General features: G+C 46.9%; 1 protein-coding gene across 1 annotated transcript in view; it reads left to right on the top strand.

Moving 5' to 3' along the window:
* The window catches only part of col23a1b (collagen type XXIII alpha 1 chain b), a 135,894-nt gene that overhangs the window by 83,110 nt on the left and 28,819 nt on the right, over positions 1-23,965 (top strand). The window contains exons 3-5 of the mRNA XM_018756352.1: positions 15,761-15,805; positions 20,127-20,134; positions 21,179-21,205. Of these exons, the coding sequence (XP_018611868.1) occupies positions 15,761-15,805; positions 20,127-20,134; positions 21,179-21,205 (80 nt within the window). The remainder of the gene's footprint in view (positions 1-15,760; positions 15,806-20,126; positions 20,135-21,178; positions 21,206-23,965) is intronic.

Below are 23,965 nucleotides of genomic sequence, written 5' to 3'. Positions count from 1 at the left end.
GCCTTTAATCTCGCACAGATTACTTTCAGAGAGGTGCAAATGGCTGCCAGTTGTCGGCGTCGAGCTGTGTTAATGTTTTCATGGGGCACGTGGATGGGAGCCATTTGCATCTCAGCAGCCATCCGTTATCTTCCACCCACGTCATTTGGTCGTGCCTGGGCACGCTTGGGCGAGGGGTGAAACACTGTCCGCATCGACGTTCGGAGAAGGACTGTGTATCAGAGATGCTTTACAGGCTTCAGGTTCAAATCAAGACCGAGCTCCGTCTGTACAGAGTTACGTTTATTTATGTACCCGATGCTTTTCTTGAAACTGACTTGCAATGTTCAGCTGTATACAGTGAGCTTCCCATTTATACAGCTGGGTAATGTTTTCTATCAATTCAGAGTAGGTACCGTGCGCAAGGGCACTACAGCAAGAGGATGGATTTGAACCTGGTCTCTTCCAGTGCAGGAAAGCAGGTCTAAACACCTATGCTTCCTGCTGCTCCAGAGTTTGCATGTTCATCTCATGTTCTCATGAATAAGACATCATTGAAAACAGGCGGAAAAGCTCTGGTCCTCCCTTTACAGGGTTTGAATTGAATATAAATTCATCCCCACATCACGTGGCGCCATTTACTTGTCGGTGTCATTGGATGATTGGTTTCTCACAGTTTGGGGTCCTCCATTCTTGTATTCTTTGACCTGACTTTAACAGGTGAGTCATGCACTTCAACCAAAGTGGCTTGAGCCCAGAATTATGAATGGTAGTGATTTTCAGAATGCTGCATGTAATTGGATAATTTTTTTATGAATAATGATGCTGGGGGGGTCATTTTCATTGCCTAGATATTGGATATCAATTTAATCAAGCCCTCTGATTGAGCCAGAACTTCCTTTGCTGAAAAAGCTTAATTGTTTCCGCCTCGGATTTAAATATGACTTGTATTGTTTGAGAGAAATCCTGGAGTGAGCTAATTTTGTTGAAAAAAAACCTGATTTATGTTTCGTTTCTCATAATTCCTGTGTTTGCATTTGCTGCCCCTTGCCTGTGCAAATTTACACAATGTTAATGTCTAATTCTGCCAGTACCAAGTGGTTAAGGTAACATTTGCAAACCTAATGGCCTTGCTGTAGTGCCCAGAAAAGGTAAAATGTCAAGCTGTATGGTTACAGAGGTAAGCCTCTGCATTAAAACTGTGAAAATGTAATAATTTCAACATCTTAACTGTCATATGTGAAGTAGGTGGCATATCATTGCTGTTCAGGACGTTAAACCCAAACGTTATTATAAACTGAAGGTTCCTTGCTCAGCTCCATTGCCAACTACTGTTGCATTCCCTGAACAAGGAAGTTCGCCCTAAACTGCACCAGTAAAATACCTGTATAATGTAGTCAATTCTGGATAAAAGCGTTAGCATGGCAACACATTAATAATATCAAAATAATAATAAACAGAGGTGATGAAGTGGCTTCCTGAGCATGGGTGCTGCCAGTACCTCCCCACACAAACTGAAGCTTTGCTGTGGCTCCTTTTTCCCTCCCATCAAACACACAGTTGTTTTATTCTGGTTTTATGGGCTTTATGTCCGACTCCTCCATCGCGTGCCAGCACACGATCGTGTGAACCTAGGGAATGCAGCAAACCGGTTGCCGTAGTGAGGCCCAATCCCACTGAGGTCCAGCTGTCTCACGTTGTCTCCTTATAGACCCACACCGTGAGCTTTGGAAGAAAGCAAAATTGGGGGGAGGGAATTACAAACAACAAAAACTTTTGAATAAGGTGCAAGAGCAAGAGCCACAGTCTGCCACGTAGGGGGATCAGCTGCAAATCTCTCCATGGGGTCACCAGTGAAAAGCATTCAAAAACACCGCCACGGGCACCTAGGTGCATCTGAGGACTCTCTGGGGACAAGAAATAAAGTCTAATGAAAACAAATTAAATGTCGGAATTTGTATGTGAAACAACGTCGAGAATGGAACTGGAAATGTCCTATGACGAAAGCTGGTCTGAGACCAAGCTCACCAAATGTTTCCCAGCTCCAGTAAACACACGCTATTCCCTCCAGTTATAGGACATTGTAATTGTGCACATGTATGCACGGTCCTCTCCAACATAGCTCTTCCAGCTGGAAATAAAGCAGTCAATCTGTGCAGTTTTTTGTTTGCTTTCCCTCGTCCCCTTTTTCCCCTTAGCTTGAGGCCAAGGTAGGCCGGTGCCGTGGAGCAGGTACTGGACTAGAATTCATTTTTCTCTTCCTGAGTGGAGGCAAGGGAACATCTTTCCTTGCTTCCTGAGCGATGGGCCCTCTCCTTCCCCCAGGACAACTTCAATCCATCTACACTCAGTTCACATGTAAGGCGCAATAATGAGGCCCGCTCCCCCAACTCTATGGCCCACAACACACATATGGGCCCCCCCACACACACAATTGTTGCAATATGTAGACCCACCCACCCGATCTGGTATCAGTCCTGTGCTCTCCATCAGTTACAACCAAGAGAGCACAGTCTTCCCATTGTTCTTGATGGATGGCTTTCCGCAGCCCCTCAGAGCACTAACCGCCACAGCAGCTCAACAGAGCTCACAAGTTAAAATAGCACAATGAAAGGAGAGAGGGCATGAATATTTGTTTTCAGTGTCCTTCTCGGACGGTTAAACGCTTCATAACAAAACCATCGCAGCCTTCAATCGTGGTCAGAGTCAAACGATCCTCTTTCCCCTTTGTTCCCTAATACTGTCGATACTTGTCTCTCTGTAAACATCTGGGGTCACAAGAACAGCGGTTGTGGGATTCTGGTGGTTATGTGGTCCCCTTGTGTCTAGCAGCGTGTGAGAGGATGAGAAGTGCTCAAGGTTAAGAGATTCTTCTTATTTCAGTTGAGCAGACCGTGATTGTAGCGCAGTGAATGAATGTGGGGAAACGAGGGCTTTTCCTACAACCGTCTGTCACTCGCTGCACCTCGCTAGACCTCGCGCCACTCCTTCATTCCCCTGGCTGGTGCTCAGCAGACTGTACGGTTCATATCCTTCTCCTAGAACCTGGCACCAGGCAGCAGCTCGGCAATAGCCTTGTCAGATGCAGTGAGTCCCACAGCTGAGGGATCTCTCTGTTATTGTAAAAGACATGATTATTCCATGATTATGTCAGTTTTTGGGTAGAGTTCCCTTCTTTGATCGGTCATCACTTCACTCTGCTTACTTTCCCCTGGTGTCATATGTGTGTTCCAGGAACATTGAATAAAAAACACATTTTACTTTAAAAATGTACAATAGGAAGATGGAAAAAATGTTGACTGTGGAAGCTTTGTTGTATTAAAGGGCATCATTCCTCAGTCCTCCCGCAGGGTTTGAAAGAATTTCTCTCCACATCTCTCAAGCTGATTTCAGTTTTGATTCACAACTTTGAAGCACATAATTTAAATAATATATATATTTCTTCACTTAGGACAAGGCAACTTACTATGTTTTGGTTATAAACAACTTACAATTAGTTACTCATTTGTACAGCTGGGTAATTTTTACTGGAGTAAATCAGGGTAAGCACTTTGCTCAAAGGTACTGCGATGGGAAATAGGGTGTCACGCCCCCTGCTTCCAGACAGCAAGTGACTCGTGCAGCTGATCAAAGGATGGTTGTATAAAGGGCGGCTCTGGACGCAATGGTTTGCGGAACCTTAGTTCAGCCTTACCTGACAACTGTGTTAGAACCCGGTTTCCTCGACCCTGACAGCGTTCCCTGTTTCCTTGTCTGTTTGCCTCCTCATCGTTGTCTCTCCGGCTTCCCCGACTCACGGCTTGTTTCTTGGATTTCGTCTCTTGGATTCTCCTTGTAACTACGTTTGCGCCTCGGTGACCCTTTGCCTGTTTTTTGACTACGAGACTGGGCCGCACTTTGAATAAACCACCCTGAGCACTGCGATTGGATCCGACCCTTCTCTTCCGTGTGGAAACCATGACATAGGGATTCAAACCCAAGTAACTGTAGTGCAAGGTAATGGCTGTGAACACTACAATATCTGCTGCTCCTATTCACATTTACATTTATTCATTTAGCAGACGCTTTTATCCAAAGTGATATATATTGCATAGAAAATACAATGTGTGCATTACATTAGGAGAAAGAGACATAGCTGCAGATGTGACTCTTAAGTACAGTTAGTTTCTTTCCTTCACCATATGCACCGACGTTCATCACACAAGTAGCTGCATAAAACTTTACCAGAATACCACCGATTCCTAATCACCTTCCTAATAGTTCTTTTTGAGGTGCATATGAACATGATATTTTTGTGTATACAAGTTTGTTTTGTTTCCATGTGACTGCTAAACCAACAATATTTGTCTTCATGACTTGTTTTGTGATGATCATTCAGGAAAATGCACACCTTTAAATTTTCAGACACTCTCCAGAAGTGACTGATGAGCTCTTCTCAAGAGTCAGACTATATTCCTTGTACTGACAAGAGTTTTTCTTTCATTTTGTTGTGTGGGACCTGGATTTTGCCCCCATCGCCATCATGCAGACAGACATTGTTGGAATGAAGGCCTGTAAATCCGCCAGGTTCCTGTCTTTGAGTCTATAGGGGTAAGACATTGACTTAGACTTTCCTTCATGAAGGAAGGCATTCCACCTCACAGACCGCCTCACCAGGGCACAGCCGGAGGCAGCGCTGACAACGCTTTGCTCGCGAGCCGGACGTGGGACACAAATATGGCTGCAATTAGCGTAATAAGAGAAAATCGAAAGCTCGTTTTAAATTAGATTTACTGTATCCTTGCGAATTGTGTGCACTTCCTAGCAGGAGGGTCGAGGCCTGGGAAGCATTAGCAGGGACCAGCTGCCCTAGGTCACGTGAGGTCATCCCACGGTGTCTCCCCACAGGGTAAAAATGGCCCGAGAGGTGCCGCCTTTGCAAGAAGCCGTTCGGCGCTTCAATGCGTCGCATTGTGATGGTTTTTACTGCTCATGGTTTCGCCCTGCCGGTCATTAAAGAGCTTTAAACAAGAACACTGTGTTACATCCTCTGCAATGACCATGGAATTTAAGTTTAAATTCCTGTCTTGCATTTAGCAGTCCATTTTTCTGGAAACACCACCACATGAAGCACATTGGCCGTAACCACGCTATGACTGGAAATGCCCGAGCTACTGGATGCTGCCCGTTTCTACAGGGAGAGTGTTTGCCACATCCCCCCCCCCCATAAAAAGGGAACGGGGGAAAACAATTTCCTTTGTTGAGATTTCCATAATTTGTTTACTTTGGCTGCAGTCCCAGCTTACCAGAAAATATTGCTGTTTTCATATTTCAGATTTCATAAAATATCCCTAATCTATGTCTGGTCTGAATTTTACCCAAAGTCAACGGATATCAGGGGGATTTATTGCTCTTGCCTCCCTTTTTTCGCACTCAAGCTATTAGCAGTTAAGAAAGAACAAAACTCCCTCGTCACATAAACACAGACTGTGACAGAAGAAGTGATGCTGACTATATGAGAGTGTTCAAATACATAATGGGCTTGTTTTTCTCATACTTGTTCTTAGTGGTAAATCAGTTCATTCATTTCCATTATTTGTTTATTTTAGAATTAGATTCATATGAAATACCTGGCATGCTTGTATTTCAGATCTGGGTGGTCGTATGGTGAACCTGGTGCACAGAGACAGGGATATTCCTATGTGAATGTGCAACAAAAGATTTAATTCATCATAAAAGCAAAGAATTTCTGCTTCTTCTCGGAGCCGTCTTCCCTTGAGACCCCCCAGGGGAAATGGTCAAACTGAAATAGACACCCTCCATTTAATTCCCTTCATGTGAACAAAGGGACTGGTAACAAAGCCACTGAACATTCTTGCGATAACAAGGAACAACTGAATTCGGAGCCCGGGGTGACAGTCCTCTCTCCTCAGCTGCTTGGCTCTTCACTCCTGCTGTAGGACAATAGCAATGGTCTATAAATGAGTGTCTGTTGTCAGTGTGTCATTGTCGGCAGGTGTGTCTGTGTTTATTAGTGGATATATGTTAGTGGGTTTGTGTGGTGGGTAACATGATGGCATAGCAGGTGGCACTGTTGCTGCACAGTTCCGGCGTTGTATGAATGCAGCTCTTACTCTGTTTGGAGGTTTGCATGCTTTCTATGCGTTTGCATGTGTTTCCTCATTCTGTCCAAACACATGACTTGGTGGATTGATGACTCAAAATTGCACTGAGAAGGACTGGTGTGCTGTGCCATGCCATGTAGGGAGTTCTCTGCCCGGTGCCCTGTGCTCCCCGCTACATGGTCCTCTTCTGGCCTTCGTGTGTTTGGTGATGGGTTTGCGCGTGTCTGTGAATTTCTTAGTTGTTCAGCCAGCTGGTGTATGTTAGCAACTGTGTATGTGATTATTAGTGGGTCTATGTTTATCCTTAAGGGGGGTGCGGTGGTGCAGCGGTGCGGTGGGTTCAGCCGGTGCCCGATGTGTGGCGGGTCTGGGGTTTGAGTCCTGCTTGGGGTGCCTTGCAGCGGACCGGTGTCCCGTCCTGGGTGTGTCCCCTCCCCCTCCAGCCTTGCACCTTGTGTTGTCAGGTTAGGCTCTGGTTTGCCACGACCCTTCTCGGCATAAGCGGTTTCAGCCAGTGTGTGTGTTCGTAGGTATTTTTGTGTAGTCTAGCAGCACTGTTACATGTGAGTGTGTTTATTAGTGGGTATGGGTGTGGTTAGTGGGAAAGTGTGTGTGTGTGTGTGTGTGTGTTTTTCTGTGTATATAGCAGGAGGAAGGTGCTGCTGGCTTAAAAACAATCCACTCTGACTGGTTCTACTGGGAGGGAAAGTGCCCAGAAGATTGTCAGACACTAACAAAATTCCTCCGCAGGTTCATGTGGAAGCAATTACATAGAAGGGTGACAAATACCCAAAGGCCTGTCTGACAGCTCTGTGCTACGGGCCCCCCTCAGCCCCCAGCCCAGCCTGCATCACTCCAGGGGTCTCTGCCACAGGTTTTTCTGATTTGTCTGCTCAAGGGCATCATCGTTGTTTTTGCACCCCTCCCGGGTTGCCTGTACTATAGAAAACATTCATGCCTGGACCATAGATGTCACCATGCTGAATGCTGGTGCACGATGTCCTCAGAGACATACACGTTCATGGGGAATCAGGTGTGGAGGACCGGAACAAGAGTGGCAGGAGGATGTGTTCGGGTAGAATATTACAGTGATGCGTTTAAGCAAAAGTAAAGAGGCAGTCTGTCAAAATGAGGCTGTCTGAAGATGTGGGATTCAGTTGTTACATGAATAATGGAAATCAAACCACTTCTTCTAGCAGGTGTGTGGAAACAACCTCAATCTGGATGGAATTAGAAACTAGGACAGGACTATGTGATCATGGAAGTAAAACCAGACCAGTTGTTGCTGTAGTGGTTGCTTCAGTTTGACCTGTGCAGTAGGGCTGTAAGTTTCAACTCCAGGTTAAAAGGTGCATTAGGATCTGATCCACGAGGCGACGTGCGTGATGTCAGAAGGCTAACTGCTGTCCTGCAGAGGAGCCCATCAATGGCAGCAACACCAAAGCACTTGTCGAAAGTGTACAGCACGCCTCCTTCCCCACAAACATCAACACAAACAACATCAACAAACCAGCAGAGACATTTAATTGGCAGGCAGAGCTGTTTATCCAAAGGCGATCCTGTCACGCAAGGCTCTTGCAAAACGGCGATGTTGACACGGCTCAGAATAATTAGTGCGCCCTTCATTCTCACCATCAAGCCTGGCCTCACCACCAGCTGGCACTTGCTGCGATTCCAGCACAAACCTGTCCGTCTTCGCACAGCTCACCTCCTTTACAAGCACTCGTGGCCTTTTTCCCTCATTGCATCTATTAAATAGTGCCACCCAACGCTTTGCTCTGCCGAGTGCCATGGAACAACACTAACTGCCTGTCAGATGTCCAAGGAAGCCGGATAAACAGCCGAACCTGGATAATGTAGTCTCCAACACGGATGGAGCTTAGGGAACGTCAATGAATAATTCAACAGAAATGCAGGAAAAGGCATTTAACAGGGGTCACCAGCTCAGAGTGTTTGTTTACAGTCATTTCCTAAGGCATGAACCACAGAGTTTTTGGTTGTCCTGAAGCCGGTGGAGACGTTTGCCATGTAGCAATTTATTCCCTTGGGCGTGACTGCAAGGCTTGTTTGTACCACTCATGAAAGTAGAGCAATTCGTTACTGTCTTCTTTATCTCACCAACTGGTCCTCATTTCTTGTGCATTTTTTTCTGTATTGTGTTGGTGTATGTACGGTACAGGTATGATTATTGTCATAAAATGATTCATTTTATTTCCCAAGGTTCCCAAGGTCTAAGTACCATGTGGACCGAAGTGGTTTTCATTCTGATTAACTCGTTCTAACTCTTATTGTTTTAATGTTTTTGTGCCTTGCTTGGGACTAAATACCTCACTGAATGGTGCTCCACATGAGTGAAAAACCAGTAAAAATTGAGATCTACAGTTTGAGTTTAAACCATAACCCTACAAAAGAAAATGGTGCAAATCCTAATTAAAGACTTTAAATACCTGTGGTCTACAGAATTTCTGTCTGTCTGTCTCTCATATAGGCTACCAACACAGTAAAGTAATTGACCTCAGGACAGCTAGTGGAATTTGATCATGATGTAATTACCATACCGGTTTTCACTCCCCCAAAGCTGTTTTACACCTCCTGGGGTAGTAGGAGGTGTGATGGCACCATAAGCTTGCAGTGGGAGCCCTGAAGCCACAGAAAAATATTCCAGCCCATGACAGAGGTGAGCAACGGGGAGTGCAGACTTGCAGCTCTATGCACCCTATCAGTGTCAGTTTTCCATTTAACCGCAGTCTTAAGCCCTTCAAGTCATAAGGAGCACTTTCACTCTTCGGAGAGCTCTCGTTCATTTGTGGAATTGCTTACAAATTGCTAAATATACTTTCCTGTTTATCTTGGAGAACTACTCTGTTTAGCGCAAGTCAACCAAACCCAAGGCAACGAGCGCTATACAGTTTCAGAGAGAGAAAAGAAGATTTAATCTCATTCTGATGGGGGGAGATGGGCAGTGGAAAGAGACCTAAGACAAGTGTCACAGGACCCCCTATATTTTAAGAGATCTCTTTGTCTAAGAAGTAATATTCATATTTGTGGGGGAGGAGGAAGAGCTTTTCATTCTGCGGCTTGTATATTGGGTATCACATGATATTGTTTTCACCAAAAGGCTTTATTGCAAACAGTTGTTGGGTAAAACAAAGAGATTCCTGAGCTTACCACTTATTACTGTAGCGCAGCCATCTTTGTTCTCTGGGGGTTCTTTGTTTAGGGAAAATGTCACAGTAGCTAAATCACGGAGGAGCACTGCTATGAGAAACAGAATGGGCTCAGGGCTTGAGTGGCATGCAGCCTCAAGGCCAGTGGCAGCACGGACGCTCGTATCCATTAGCAGATTTTTACAGGACAACATCCAGCTGCCAGACTTCCCTGATTGCACGAGCGAAGCTATCCTGCCCTTTCGTTCTTACCGCCTGGTAGGATTTCTGACGGATAAATTCGCTCCACCGTATTTCCATAACCCAAATTCCTACCTATAGCCCCCCACCGGAGTCTAGGTTTAGACAGGGTCTCGTCATGCTTTTTAACCATGTGGTGACATGGCCTGTTAGGCAAAAAAGAGTGTGATCATAGCCAAACTCTGCGTGGGCTTTACTAAAGGCCTGCCACTCAGGAACCATGGTGTTCGGTTCCCTGTCAGAGACTAAGGGCTCCCCCAGAGATTATATTCCGCCTGCATCCAGCAATCGCCCGTGGTGTCTCCTGGGTGGGGAGCTGATTTGAGAACCCTTCAGGCAAAGTGCCCTTTGTGCTTGGAAAAGTTCAGCCATAGGTCGTACTTTAGAATTTTTGTTTCCAGCCCTGATAGTTAAGGTACTAGTCAATTCTCCCAGGATTGTAGACGAAGAGCATTCATAAAGCATTCAGTTAGCCAGTGACAGAGACAGTCATTGTCACAATTCTCCAATGAGACAGTGATGCACGAAGAAAGCATGCTAAGCCTTTTGTATGTTCTCAGATGGGTTTGGATGGTCTCTGAGAGCGACCTGCAGTGTAATGAATCACCGACCACATGCGGCTATCTCGTGAGAACGAGCCTTGGGTACTGGAAAGGGTAATGTGACACACCTGTGTGCAGGCCTGATGCCAGCAAGAAGACTGAAAGCCAATGAGAAGCAGATCAGCGCAGTGCCAATCCTTTTTGTACCATTCATCACCCTCCAGCTCTGGGGATCGCCTGGTGCCTTGGTGTTAAGGTGTGAATACTTGCAACTCATATAAAGAGAAAATTGGATTAGACTGTGAGGAAAAGAGGCACCAAAGTGACAGCCTTCTCAGTCTGGGGATGCTTAAATGTTTTTATTATTATAGTCCTTGTCGAGCAAATCATAATTTTCATCCATTTATGTAGCTAAATGTTATGTTGTAGCAATTCAGGTATTCAGTTCAAACATATGCCAGCGACGCTCTTCCTAGGATTGTCTGGGTCCTTTTGCAACATGCTACTTGTTCTGGCCTGTTCCTTTCCCATAAGGTATGCAGTGAGTGAATTACAGCAAGGGAAATGGCTCTTGTCTTCATCTCCTGTGTTCCTTACGTGAGGAAATAAAAATTTTTGTGCAGTGAGAGTTACAGAGTTGCTCTTTGATTGTTTTAGTGCACCCCTTGGGATTCGGGCCTTGGCTAAGATTTTATTGCCTTGAATCAAGCAAAATGGGCTGTTGCTGTGTGGGCATGAGACGTGGACACTAGCTGCAATCGGGCTCATGCTGAAGGTTTCCTGGCAAAGTTCCACTGCAGAGGTCTTTGAAAGCAGCCAGTGTGTCGTAGCTTGACCTACTCAGGTTCCCCAGCACTGAAGTGTTCAGGCCAGAGCACTTTGCTCGCTCTCTCTGTAGGGATGGAAGCACGGACTCATCAGCCTCAAGTGTCAGGCATGATATGATATACGGGGCATAGCCTCAATATCTTATGGCCTGTTTCAGTTAGCCTGAAGTCACTGGCACAGCTACAATGCTCCAGATGTTCTCTGTTGAAAGCTCTTATTGTAGTATAGTTGGAGACTATAGGTCTGTGAAAGGTGTTTGACATAGACTCGATACAGAAGGGGCATTTTACAAGTTTTAGGAAGGGGTGTTAAAAGTCAAGCTTAAGTGGAGTTGAAATTCAGTCTTCTCACCTATTTGTCTCTCGCTCTATGAATGCAGAGTCTGGTCATTTTGCATGGTGCTAATTTAGGGCTGGAGAGTATTCCTCGACTCCAGCCCACACCACTGTCTATAATCATATCACATCTGTACATTTATTTATCAGATTCATTTCTGTTTGCTCTTCTCATCACTGGCCACCACACTGGCAGTGTTTAGGCAATGTTTGAAAGGTGGCTCTTCCATCCTGTGGGGGTACTACTAGAGGCCTCTTTGCTCAATGCCACCCCAGTAAGAGAATTCCAAGGCGACGGGGTACCTACCACCACCCCGACACTGTCGAGCCGACTGCCAGGCTGTCTCCCCACCTCACGTATTTAAGATGAGTTTAATGTACTGCAGTGAACTCCCAGTTGCTCAGTTTGATTGGGGTGGGGGAGAGTTTTATGCCTTGTTTTAGACTCTATCTACCTCGTGTCTCTGTTTGCTGGGCCTCTCTCCGGACGGAAAAGGATCCCTGGGTTTCCGCTGTTTTATCTTAAGCAGCCGTTTCCCAGCCCCTTATCCCTTGGGTGGAGAGAGACTCCTAGAATAATCTGGGTGACCTGCTGTCACGATTTCACACAGGTCTCCAGTGAAAAGTGACTTTTTCACACAGAACCTTCCAGGAGAACAGCCTATGACATGCCTGGCACTAAACATCAGTTACATTGGTGCACTCATTTGATTTGGGTTTAATTCCAGTCCTCTAGTCATGATACAGTGTACGTGTTCAGCCCATTTGGGACTTGGGTGTGCATGCATTTGGGTGACAAGACGAGTTGGCCACACTTCCATTTGCCATCTTTCCTGTTGTGCAATCCTGAAGTCTTCCAACTGGCAGGAAGGGGTGCTGTAATGCACCCCTTTAGGGGTGAAGAAGAAACAGCAGGGCAAAACAGGGGCACCCAATGTCCATGGCCTTGTATGCCAATCCCCTGTCCAGCCATTCTCTGGGGCTGTTTACAGAACACCCCCGCAGACCCACCCCATTGCTGAGCTCACTGGGGAACATTAGAAGCAGATGAGCTGGAGCAGGGGCTTGTGTTCGTCCACCACCTGGTCCGCAACACGCTCCAGCGGCTTCCATGGTAAAAATAATGCTGATTAATGAAAAGTGAGATGTTCGGCAGACTTCATGATGTCATGTGATGACACCGTGTTGTCGCATCTTATCGTATTGTAGATTCACAGTGGCTGGGTCAGCAAAGATTGTGGGAACAGACATTTTCAAAAGCAGCTAAAGGTTGTGAGTATACCGTGATAACCTAACGATAGCTTGGTGCTCCTTTTATGAGCTCTTAAAGTATTTTAAAAGGTCTTTATTAATTTAAGTGAAATCCTAGCAAATGACTTCTCCAGCACACAATAGCTCTGTGACTATGCCAGTCAAGTACTTGTTTGAGTTGTGCTCACGGTGGCATTCCCAAGATCTGGAAAGGGTCCAGCATGCCCCTAAGGTCTGACCCGAGCAAATAATAAAGTTTTAGTGAAGCAAGGGATGAACGGACCACGTGAAGAGAGTGTTCCGCCTAGTTATAGTGTCAGTCGAATGGTGGGAACCCATCAGCAGAGGTGGAAATTTTAGGATAGGCCAGGTAGACTATTGCTTCCCTCGACTGTTTGTCTGTGCCTTGAGATCACTTTGTTTGATGTCCTGCGGTTTGAATCCTACTCCAAACAAAACTTTCCCTTTAAATCACGTGCTGGCGCGGTGAGACAACAGCCGGCCTCTGCCCTACAGCCATCCTTCTTTCCGTTTATTTACAAACAAGTATGCAAACAGGGAAGCACGAACACACAACACTCACTGAACCACGCACACACGCACACAGGCATATTGCTTCGCCATTATTCCTCTAGCTGTTCCCCATGAAAGTGTCTTCCCAGTATTTTTGAAATACTAACCATTTTTAATGACAGCTAAAGAGCAACAAACATGCTAACAAGCAAACTGAGTCTTTGAAATGAGCTGGAATCCATTCCCATGTTTTATAACAAAATGTGTTTCACAAGTGTCAGTATTCGGGAAGCAGAACTTCAAATAGCTTCATGCTCCAAATACCGCTTGTCCACTGAATATAGATGGCAGCAGGTACAGTTTTTTTAGTGGTTAAAGAGGGTTGGTTGCTTGTTCACATTCCAGAAAGGGTCCTGCTGTTGTGCCATTGAGAAGGATCATAGCATGAATGACTCCTGTAATATGATAATCTAGAAGAGCAAAGTTAAGCATGGCAGCTTTTTGTCAACTGGTGAGGTAAACAGACACCTGTAGCGTCCTCTGTTGGGATTTCAGGAAGACGGAAAGGATGAAGAGAAAGTGGCCAAAGTTAAGACAGCCACCCTTTCCATAGTACAGGGAGGCCCATATGTGGTGATATCATCCAAAAACACACATTTCAGCTGTTCCCAAAGTTCTGTGTCCCATCTTGATGTTGTCACTGGGTATTGTGTGTCCTCATATAAGGTTGGGCTGCTCTCAATCCCCCAGGAGCACCATTATCAGGGTATATCAATGGTGGATCCAGATGGTGGGTCAGGTGAGGTATTGTCATCAGGAGCATTATTATGCACTCAAGAAAAACAAAATCTTTACAATGATGTTCAAAGACGATTGGCTTTACAGATGCCAGCCCCAAACCTATACTTCCTCTCACGGTGTCTGTGTTTCTGACATTACATTTTTATTACTATATCAGCCCATTCCTGCCGTATTCACCTTCAGGATCCAGTACATTTGGGCCTCAGATAACACAACGTGTCCAGTCCTTGGTATCCAAGTACACTGGCTCAGTAACTAGCAGAGGCCAGAGTAAATTTAATGTGTGAGGGCTTCTGACCCCCCAGCCACCTCAGGAATCCATCTTGAACTCAAACACTGACCTCTCATGTACTACATCCCAGAGCTCAAGGCAGCCAGAATGAGTACTGCAGCACAGGAAGCACCGAGCAACAGAGAGGATTAATATGGGCATTTGAGGTTGGTCTCAGAAGCCGAATACAGATCAGGGTCTTGAGAAAGAACCATGGATAAACGACCATTCTAGTACCTGGTAATAGTGTTCAGTGTCTTGGTGGGTGGTGGGAGGTATGTGTTGGTGGTAAAGTGGACCTATGAGAGAAGACAAAAACCTGCATCAGGTTTTCACTTTAATGGGGGCCTTTCCGCAGAAAAGGGCTTAGGCTCGTACCATGCGTGGCAGAGGACACAGTAGAGCGTGTCTGAATCCATTGTCCGAACCCCTTTAGCCCCCCACAGGTGTATTCCTTGGCTCCAAGTAATGGGAACTACTTGGCTGAAAAATGCGCTGGGTGTGTACCTGGAGGAGTTTTATGTTTGTGGGTGTGGGCCAATGGGGGGTGGTAGCTGGCCACCAGAGGTCACACACTTGGGAGGCATGTTGAACGTGCTGTAACAGAGTATAGTAAAACTCACAGTGAAACATGAGCTCTGGAAGCAGCTTTTAAATCTTGGATATGATTTGGCGTTTAGGAAATTTTGTGGGACTGTGGTCAAGGGGTGGGTGGGTGCTGTGGGGATTGAAGGGGGTATTGAAAATTAAAGCCTAAGAAAAGATGCTGTGTTGCTCAAACCGACAAGTTCAGGACTTGTACCATTCATCCAAGTCTAGTGTATTCTGTGCCAGTTTTTGGCCACATACCTGCCTGTTTTACTTCTTATATATCACCGTTTGGTTGCCAGCTGGGTTGTGTTCTTTCTTTTGGTGAGTGTTGGACAAGGTTATGAGTGGTATTGATTATCAGTCTATTGGTGTCTCTTTTCTGTCTCACCATTGTCCTCTGTCAAAAAAAAACAAAGCTTTGACAGGAGGTGAGGAGATATCCCCCAAAGGTGTTGCGTCACCACTGAGACCTGAGCCCCGGAACTGATGTCTAGGGTGTAAATGTGTGTGCGAACCTGTATGCAATACTCTTCTTGGGCAAACTGAGCAAGAGTGGTGTTCGGTAGTAATTTTTGAATGTGCGTTTTCCTGCTTTTTAGTACCAACAAAGGTACCGAAAGTGCATGGCTGTCATGGCGACATAGCAGGTAGTGCTGGTGCCTCCCAGCACCTGCATGGTGCTGCTGGATGTTGGTTCAAACCCCTGCTCAGTCTGTGTGGAGTTTGCATGGGTTTCCTCCTGTAGTGTGTGTGTATGAGTATACTATGTGTGTCACATTGCTCTGCTGTATATAAGGGAGAAGGTTGTAGGGAGTTTACTGTTGTGTCTGCTAAATGAATAGATGTAAATGTATCGAGGAGCTGCAGACATTTAGAGCACATTTCATACACCTTACCCCACACCCAGACAATTGTTGTAATTTATGGGATCCCTCCTCCTCAGGAACAAGCGTGGTAAACTGGGTATCCATTTCCCGAAGCCCAGTAGCACCTGTTATGAGGAGCTTCGAGCCTGACATGTGTGAGGAGTATGTTCTTCAGAGCGATGTTCTGCTTCGAGGTGTTTATGACAACCAAGAACGATCGGGAACGTTTATGCAGCAGATTAAATAAATAACTTTGTTCTCTTCTCCTGCAGGGCCTCCAGGAAAACGTGGCAGGATGGGAAGGCGAGGTGATCCCGGTGAGTTTTCTCCTCTTCTCCTCACGTCTCCTCCCTCTGTACTTGTTTTCTGTCCCACCAGGCAGGATGTGGTGGAGAACCAATGAACCGTGAGCGGGAATATAAATGATCCGACAGGCCGTCTGACCCACGGTATTTGCTTTAGCGTGACGTTACCTGATCGTTAGCAGCGGAGCTGGAGAGCAAGCGGCCCAAAACAGCGGCTCTAATGGGACTTCGCTGCGCCAACATCACTGCCCTCATTTTACTGTGTTTCAGCTCAAAGCCCAAAACACTAATTTACGGTAATGATCATATACAGCCCTGTTCTTTGGGCAGGAGATCCCATTAACCCTCTAGGTACCACACAAGCTGTGCACAGTGTAACGTGGAAAAAAACAACCATACATACTTATTTTGGTGAAGTCACATGCTTCTCTGCTGCGATTCTATGTTTTTATGCCTCTCTACAGTTTTTTAGGCATTTTGTATTCAGGGCTCCTTTATGGGCAAAAGTTTGTTTGTAAATCTCTGTTTGTGTTGTGTCTGTCTCTGTACTGGACCATAAAGTCTTTTTATAGCCAGAGATTCCTGGAACTGGGAGTATAAAGAGAAAATCTTCATTGCATTTGTGAGTCAGGGCCAATTCATCCACATGAGATACTATGGTCTGATTTTTGACTCAGAGACAAATCATTTCCAGAGTCCAAATGCCAAATTATTTACAATACTTTACTTGGTTATGTTATTACTTTAATTTTATCGTAGCGCCTAATCTAGCAGTTACACATGGGTTCCGACCTCCGTTCGAATCCCTACTCCTGCTGCAGTACCCTTGATGAAGTTACTTAACCTCAACTGATAAAGTGAAAATTAGCCTACAATATATATATGGGTGAATAATTATAAGTACCTTAGTATATAGTGTTAACGTTGTAAGTCATTTCATCAAAGCTCTCAGCTAAATGAATAACTAATAATGCAGTCATTCATTTGTCAGTATCCAAATGTCCACTTGTTCAGTACGGGATCACTGTGGTCTAGACCCTATCCCAGGAAGCACAAGGTACCATATATACTGCAAAGGCACACCAGTCAGTCTCAGGACAATCTCACGCATTCATTCACTCACACTACAGGCAATTTACAGTCACATACACACATACACACACACACACCGTCTGAACCACTTGTCCCCTACGGGGTCGCGGGGAGCCGGAGCCCAACCCGGCAACACAGGGCTCAAGGCTGAAGGGGGAGGGGACACACCCAGGACAGGACACCAGTCTGTCGCAAGGCACCCCAAGCAAGACTTGAACCCCAGACCCACCGGAGAGCAGGACGAGGTCCAACCCACTGCGCAACCGCACCCCCCTGCAATTTACAGTCTTAGAATTTAAAGTTTCTAATCATGGAATTGATTAGTTTCTTGACTCCCAGCACAGCTAACAGTGAATCCCGTATCGTTCCCTACCTTCTACTGCATGATACCTCAGAGGGAAAGTTCATCAGTATCACATAGAGCGAGAGACGCCCGTGTCCCTTGGTCTGATTAAGTGAAAGTTGAAGATACCTCCAGTTTGCCAGGAGACAGCTGAGCACATGGCAGCCCAAAGCTGTGTGACTAAACGATGCCTCTTTGTCGGCATCTCCAGCACTTTAGAGAGGAATGTGTCCAAATCTCCAGCACTTTAGAGAGGAATGTGTCCAATGATGGCACAGTAGTGACCGCTCACATGGAGCCCACATTTCTGCTTTAGTTTGACCATTTGAATGTTTTTGGTACAACCAGAGCTGCTTGGCAGGAGAAGTCAAGGGCCTAAATGGTGACTCACGTGTGGCTCATTTACAGTCAATATCTGGGACATATAATAATGAGCAGGAGGCACTAGTGGTTGAGCCACATTCTGTTAGCTGTTTGCTTGTTGATCAAGCAGCAAAAGCAGTTCTGCTCCATAGCTCTGTATGCTTCCTTTAGACAGGGTGAGCTCTGCTTTGGCAAAGCAGGTCGGTGCAGTGCATGCTGGGATATATGCCCCCAGACAGCATGCATCCTGTGTGGGCAGGGAGGCTGGGGATAGTGCATTCTGGGGAAGAAGCTCCTGTGGAGCATGTGGCTGGGAGGTGGTGTACCCTGGTGTCCTAACATCCGTGGAGGTATTTCACCGACATGCCACATCAACTGCAGCGTAGCGCGTGTTCCCGCCCTTCCGTCCCCGGGGGCAGCTTCTTGCTTGCCTTGGCAGGCTGTGTTTGGCTCTCTCCATCTCTGGTCTGAGCTACTGGGCTGTCCTAACCACACCCGCAGATCTCCACTGCCGCCACGGCGCACCAAGATGTGTTATTAGGAATGCTCACCTCCAAGCTGGCCTCCACACCAACTTCTAGTCCGGCTTCTCGACTAAAGGGACAACACTTTTCAGATGTGTCGCTTCAATTTTGAATGGTTCTCGATTGTTCGGTGGTGACACCGGCCTCATACCTGTGCAGACCGTAACCCTGAGTCCGTCGGGGTACCTCGATTGCATAGGGTTCCGGGTTTGCTGCCAGCATTTGGAGCGGAACCGCCCCTTTCTCTGGCTCCTCCCAGACCGCGTGGGCCCCCCAGGCTCCCATCCAGCCTCCACGTGGTCTGACTGTCCATGGCTCTCCAAGACCCGCACAAGCAGCGACGTCCCAGCAGTTTTTCTCCCACAAAAGCACGGGCCAGGCTTCTTGTCCGCCACGCAGTCTAACCTCTGGGCTCGAAGTGGGTGCCGTCTCAGACCGCCCTGCTGGATTTTCAAGCGAACTCCTCCAGGTCTGACCGGGTTATGTTTCTCGCCAAACCATGACAGGCGTGCACCGCAGCCCTGCATGCGTCCAGCTTCCTGCCTCTCGTACTGTAATAAACAAATGGGCTGCCCTGTCCGCTCGCGCATTATTTATGACTTTTACAACCGTTTGCCCAGTCGACCGCCACGTCCAGGGCCGCCCTGTTGTTGTGAGCGCTCTAAAGGTGGGGGCGGGGGACGGAGTTTTGCGGTGAACCCCGGGCCTGAGGCCAAGAGGCGAGACGTGGATGGAGGCGCGGCGGCCGCTCCGCATCTTCACCGCGTGGCCCTCGGGGATGGCGGGAGAGGAGTGACATGAAAGCCTGGCTGAAGACTCCCGTTATCCCGCACGGGCCGGCCGCAAAAAACGAGCTGTAAACCCCCAAAGTTTTCTAAGCTTCGCTAAATCAGAGACACTTTCTTCCTCCTGTCCAAGTCTTCAGAGGCAGGAGCCTGTTAAACTGAGCCGTGAGCGCAAACCGGTCAAGATAACCGAGGAGCCGTTAAAGAAGTAAAACATTCTCGCTCCCCTTTGTTTTCTCCCAGGCCGAACACAGAGACGTTTTTTGAACTTTACTGCTGTCTGGTTCCAATAAACCCTTTTAAACGTTTGATTTACGGCCGTTTGATGGTTTATTGTTGTTCTTTCTGTCATTCACTGTTTTCGGTGTTTTCGTGACACGGTGCCTTGTGGTTTCCGAGCTCTGTCCCGGTGCAATCTTAGAGAGTATCACACAGGATTGTGTCCAGGGTTCAAGTTGCCTTCACGGTGATTTCTCTTCGTAATAACAAGCTTTATGGCATGTTCCGTGGCACCAAAGTCCAATCTTGAGGCACCTACACGAATTGCATTCTAAATCAGCTTTTTCGTAGAAGGAATTGCTGTTTTTCGCACACTGCGATGTGTGAGAAAGCCTGCGGATCAGCGTCGCTCGGTAAATTCGCTGTTTCTCTTCACAGCAAAAAAAACATGCCATCGAAATGTGTTCATGCTTCTGCCTGCAGAGCTACCAGCTTGAAGATCCAGAAGTTTCCCATGTCAAAAATGGCACTATTAGCTGAAAAAAAAGGATCGCTGTTCAAAAAAAATGATCAGCACGGTCACTTATAAACATACGGCAACTCACTTTTTAACACACGTTATTCAAACGCAAACCATAAATTCCGTAAATTTTCTTTGCCGTGAAAGTGTTGCCGGAAAAGATGCGCTGAGTGGTGATTTCTCAATGCTAGATGCCGAAGAACTAAATGTGCATGTTGGACTAAGATCATGTGTAAAATTGGGACCAGTGGCACCTGACATAATAATCATGAAATGGCGTCACAGGAAGCTCACCCAGCATGCCAGGAATCTTATTAAAATGTCCAAATCACAAACATGAGGCCTGTTTGTTTGAGTTGTCTCCTGCTGAGAACTGACTGCTGGGTTAGGAATGTTTGGTGCGCCATAAGGCTCCTTCGTACCCATGCACGTATTACATGAATGTCCACCTTGCAATTAACCGCTGCTCTCTTTTCTTGTGTTTCAGGTCCTCCAGTAAGTACATCCGTTGTCATCGTCATCTTCATCACCATCATCACGGTAGCTTAGATTTCTGTGCGTGAAAGCGGGACCTTTCTTTCGGTCTGGTCCGGTTTCATATGGGATTTTCTTGATGCCTCTCCAGGCAGGTAAGATGATGGGAACCTGCTTACTGTGTGTGTCTGTGCGTACTGAGACACTCAACGCATGGAGATACGGATGCGTCTTAGTTGAATCGGGTGATTCGGCACCTGTTTGGAGCAAACCCTCCCGGACGTAATCCCCCAGGGCCCTGAGCCGAATAGTCCCGCTGCAGATAAAGACTTCATCGCACACACGTAACGTAACTACAGAAATATAGATTTAACATTCTTTTCTTTGCACTATTTTAATAGTGCTCATTATCAAGGAATACATTTCGTTGTCACTTGACGCTGCCCTCGCACCCCGTTTGGGGATCCAAGTCCAATTCGAAAAACAATTTACAGATGTTGGAGGATAAGTGTCACAGCCAAAGTCTCAGGTACACTGACATGAGCTCAGGTTCTGGTACCAATCAGTCCGTCTCAAGGTTTTGCAGGCTTGGGTTGAACAGCACGCTTGGTTTAGACGTGGTTTACCGGTCCTGTCAGAGTTACCCAACGCACTTCCCACATCAGCAAGTTTAAACTTCTTTACCGAGTGGAACTGGGTTCGTCTGTTAAGGGTTCCGGATTTCTGACCGATATGGGAGGTTCAGGCACTGACATACTACACCCTTGTTCTGATCCACCTCCGCTGTGAGACCGTGATGTCAAACCTCTAGTCATACCGGATCGTAGAAAACCAGTCCCGACTTTGAGCTCCGCTGAGAAAGATGGTGCGGAGATTACCCCACCCCCCCAGCGCGGAGCCCGCACACTCTTGCGTAGTAAAGCAGCAATTAACCACTTGTTAATTTGGGGCGGTGCTGCGGTGTTATGGCCCACAGCTCTTTGCAGAAGAGCTGGATTACTGACCCACCCCCTCACCCACAGTTAACGTTTACTCATTGTGTGCTCTTCTCCCCAACCCCAACAGGGCACTCCCGGACGGGACGGCTACCCGGTAAATTTAACTTTACTTATCCCCTCCGAGCATCCTTTCTCCTCACTTCAGTCCTTCACCCTCAACCATGACTCTGCTTTCAGAGATGCGGACGCAGAGCAGCGTTCGCTCATAGCGATCGCCTCACCTGGCAGTGTTTCAGCAGCGTTTGCGTCTCTCCCGGCCCACCAGCTCTCCCACCTCTCTCACCCGAGGCCTTCCTCGTGTGGTTTCCTCTTTTTCTTCAAAGTCAGATGTTCCAGCTTCCCTCAGCTGCCTCTCACCAGCCTTCTCTCGTTGTCTCACACTTATCCCACGTTTATTTCTGCATACAGAGAACATGCACACGCATAAACACAGGCATCACCGAAGTAGTCTGCTTCGTATTTGACGTGAAGGACTGGAGAGCTGGACTCCTGTTCCCTGGCTCTCCGTCAGCGAATCATACGCCTGCTGGGTCTGATCGCCACATCATGTGGTAATTTTCTCGGTGGCTTAAGCGCGCAACTTTACACTGATACATTTTTCGTCTGGTTTCATGTAGCTTTTCCCTCTTCCTTCGAAACGCTCCCTGACTCGCTTGTGCTTTTTCCAAAACGATTAACATTATCATTTCGCCTGTCATTATTGCAAAATGGGTTCCTAATGATATAATCAGTTAGTTCTGATAATAGCAATAATAATCTGATTAGAAGTCAAAATGTTTGATAATGATTCGGTAACCAGAGTACCCTGCGCAGGGCCAAAAACTTACTGGATTTTTGAGTGTGCTGCCGGCCCTATTGGGCATTTACGTGGCGCCCTCTTGCGGCACTAAATCAAGAGAGGATCACTCTTAATATACATGCAAGTCATCAAGTCAGTGTTGGGAACCGCAGTCCATTTCATTCCGACAAACCTCGCATTCCTGTTTGTGTGAGCTGTGGTTGCACTGGAACTGGCGGATGGCAAAGTCGCAAGTGCTGTCGGCACTTTTTCTGGTCTCACTTCGTGGTGTTCGTTCGCCTTCTTTGGGTGTGTTTTAAAGTGCCTCTGGGCGCTCCCCGTAGGAGCCAGCCGCCCGATGAGGGGCTGAGGAGCGGAGGCATGGTGCGCCGTCTGACTCACAGCACGCTGTTGCCCTTCCGTCCCTTTTCAACGCGACGATCCCGTAATCGAGACTTTACTCATGAGCCGCTTTGTCTTCCTGTTTATTTCCTCCGCAGATGCCGGTTAATTTAACGTGACTAACAACTCATTTATCCATCTGCATGTGGAAATCTGTGTGTTTCCTAGGAAGTGACAGCAGGAGTCCTTACAGTGATTAGAGCCTTGAACCTTTAGACAGCAGGAACAGCCCTTCCGTTAACTCACAGGATCCTAAATACCACGTCAATATTCGGATACAATATAATAACTTGACGCCAGTAATAGCAAGTCTGGAGCAAGTGGAACAAAATATGATTGTGTGTTTATTAAAGCATTTGGCTAGGTCTAATTTGGGTTGTGAAAGCCCACATTAGTCCGGGCCCCATTCCAGAGCGGAAATGCCTGTTGTTAATTGCAATCAGGTGTGCGCGTGTGCGTGTGTGTGTGTGTGTGCGCGTGTGTGCGCGTGTGTGTGTGTTTGAAAAGCTTAGAAACCTCACTTCTCAATCTACATCGCTCCAAACCCAAAAATACACTGACCAGTTGCCATCACGCTTGCCCTTTGACTCAATATCTGCAAGACCGCAACCTCTCATGAAAGACACACATAACCCAGGAGTGTGTTACACCGTCTGATAAGCTTTAAATATCATATGGGAAAAGACCCGTTTCTGAGACCGAGGTCACGATGTAAAACACGCACCTCGATGCAGACCGTGCGGTCTGCGTCGGTCGGCGCCCTGCCCCACGAACACATACGCGACAACCTCAGGAGCCCCGCCGGTGGCCGACGTGCAAACCGAACACGGAGCCGAGCCCATTTCTCCGTGCCTTCGGCAGCGCTGTGGATATGTTATTAATGCCGTGGTGTTCGCGATATCTCATTTAGCCTCGGCGCCCTCCTCGGCAATTAATCATCGTTAGCAGCTGGCTTTGACTCCGCTGCCTTTTTACTTTTAAAGCGGAGAATGTGGGGTCTTGACAGAAAGCACAAGCTGTGTAAACAAGCAGAGGTCCGAGCCTCTCCTATGTTTCATACTTTCCTGTTGCGGTGAGCTTGGCCCATTAATAAGAGCAAGATGCTTTCTCAGGCTGTGAGACCCCTGTCCTGTGGTCTGTTCTGTGGTTCTGGAGAGTGTAATATCTAGTGACCCAGGTTCAGAGGTCATCTCTATGGTCTTGGCAAGCAAGCACTCCTGGGCTATAATAGTCTATAAAAGAGCCTGATATATTTACAGTTATTCATTTACCAGATACTTTTCCCCTAAGTGCCATTATTTTTATCTACTGTTTATCTGATGCCTTTCTCTGCGGTGACTTACAAAGCCAGGCACACCACGCTAAACTCTCTATAATTATTCACTTACTTAGGCAGCGGAGCAAAGACACACACACACACACACACCAAGGGCAATTAAGTCACTCGTTCACCTGCAATCCGTATGTCTGGACTGTTGGTGGAAACCCAAACAAACGCAGGGAGAACATGCAAACTCTGCAGAAACCGATCCAGATTTGCACTCACGTCTGAACCCACAGCGCGCGAGCAGTGAGGCACGAGCACCACCCGCTGCACCGCTGTGCTGCATTCTCAGCTGTGCCTATCGGCAGCATTTGCGCCGACTGAATTCGTATAGACTACGGAGACTGAGT

This window comes from Scleropages formosus, chromosome 13 (genome assembly GCF_900964775.1).
Source record: "Scleropages formosus chromosome 13, fSclFor1.1, whole genome shotgun sequence".
NCBI lineage: Eukaryota > Metazoa > Chordata > Actinopteri > Osteoglossiformes > Osteoglossidae > Scleropages > Scleropages formosus.
Note: the sequence above shows the minus strand (reverse complement) of the source record. Positions and strands in the feature narration are given on the sequence as shown.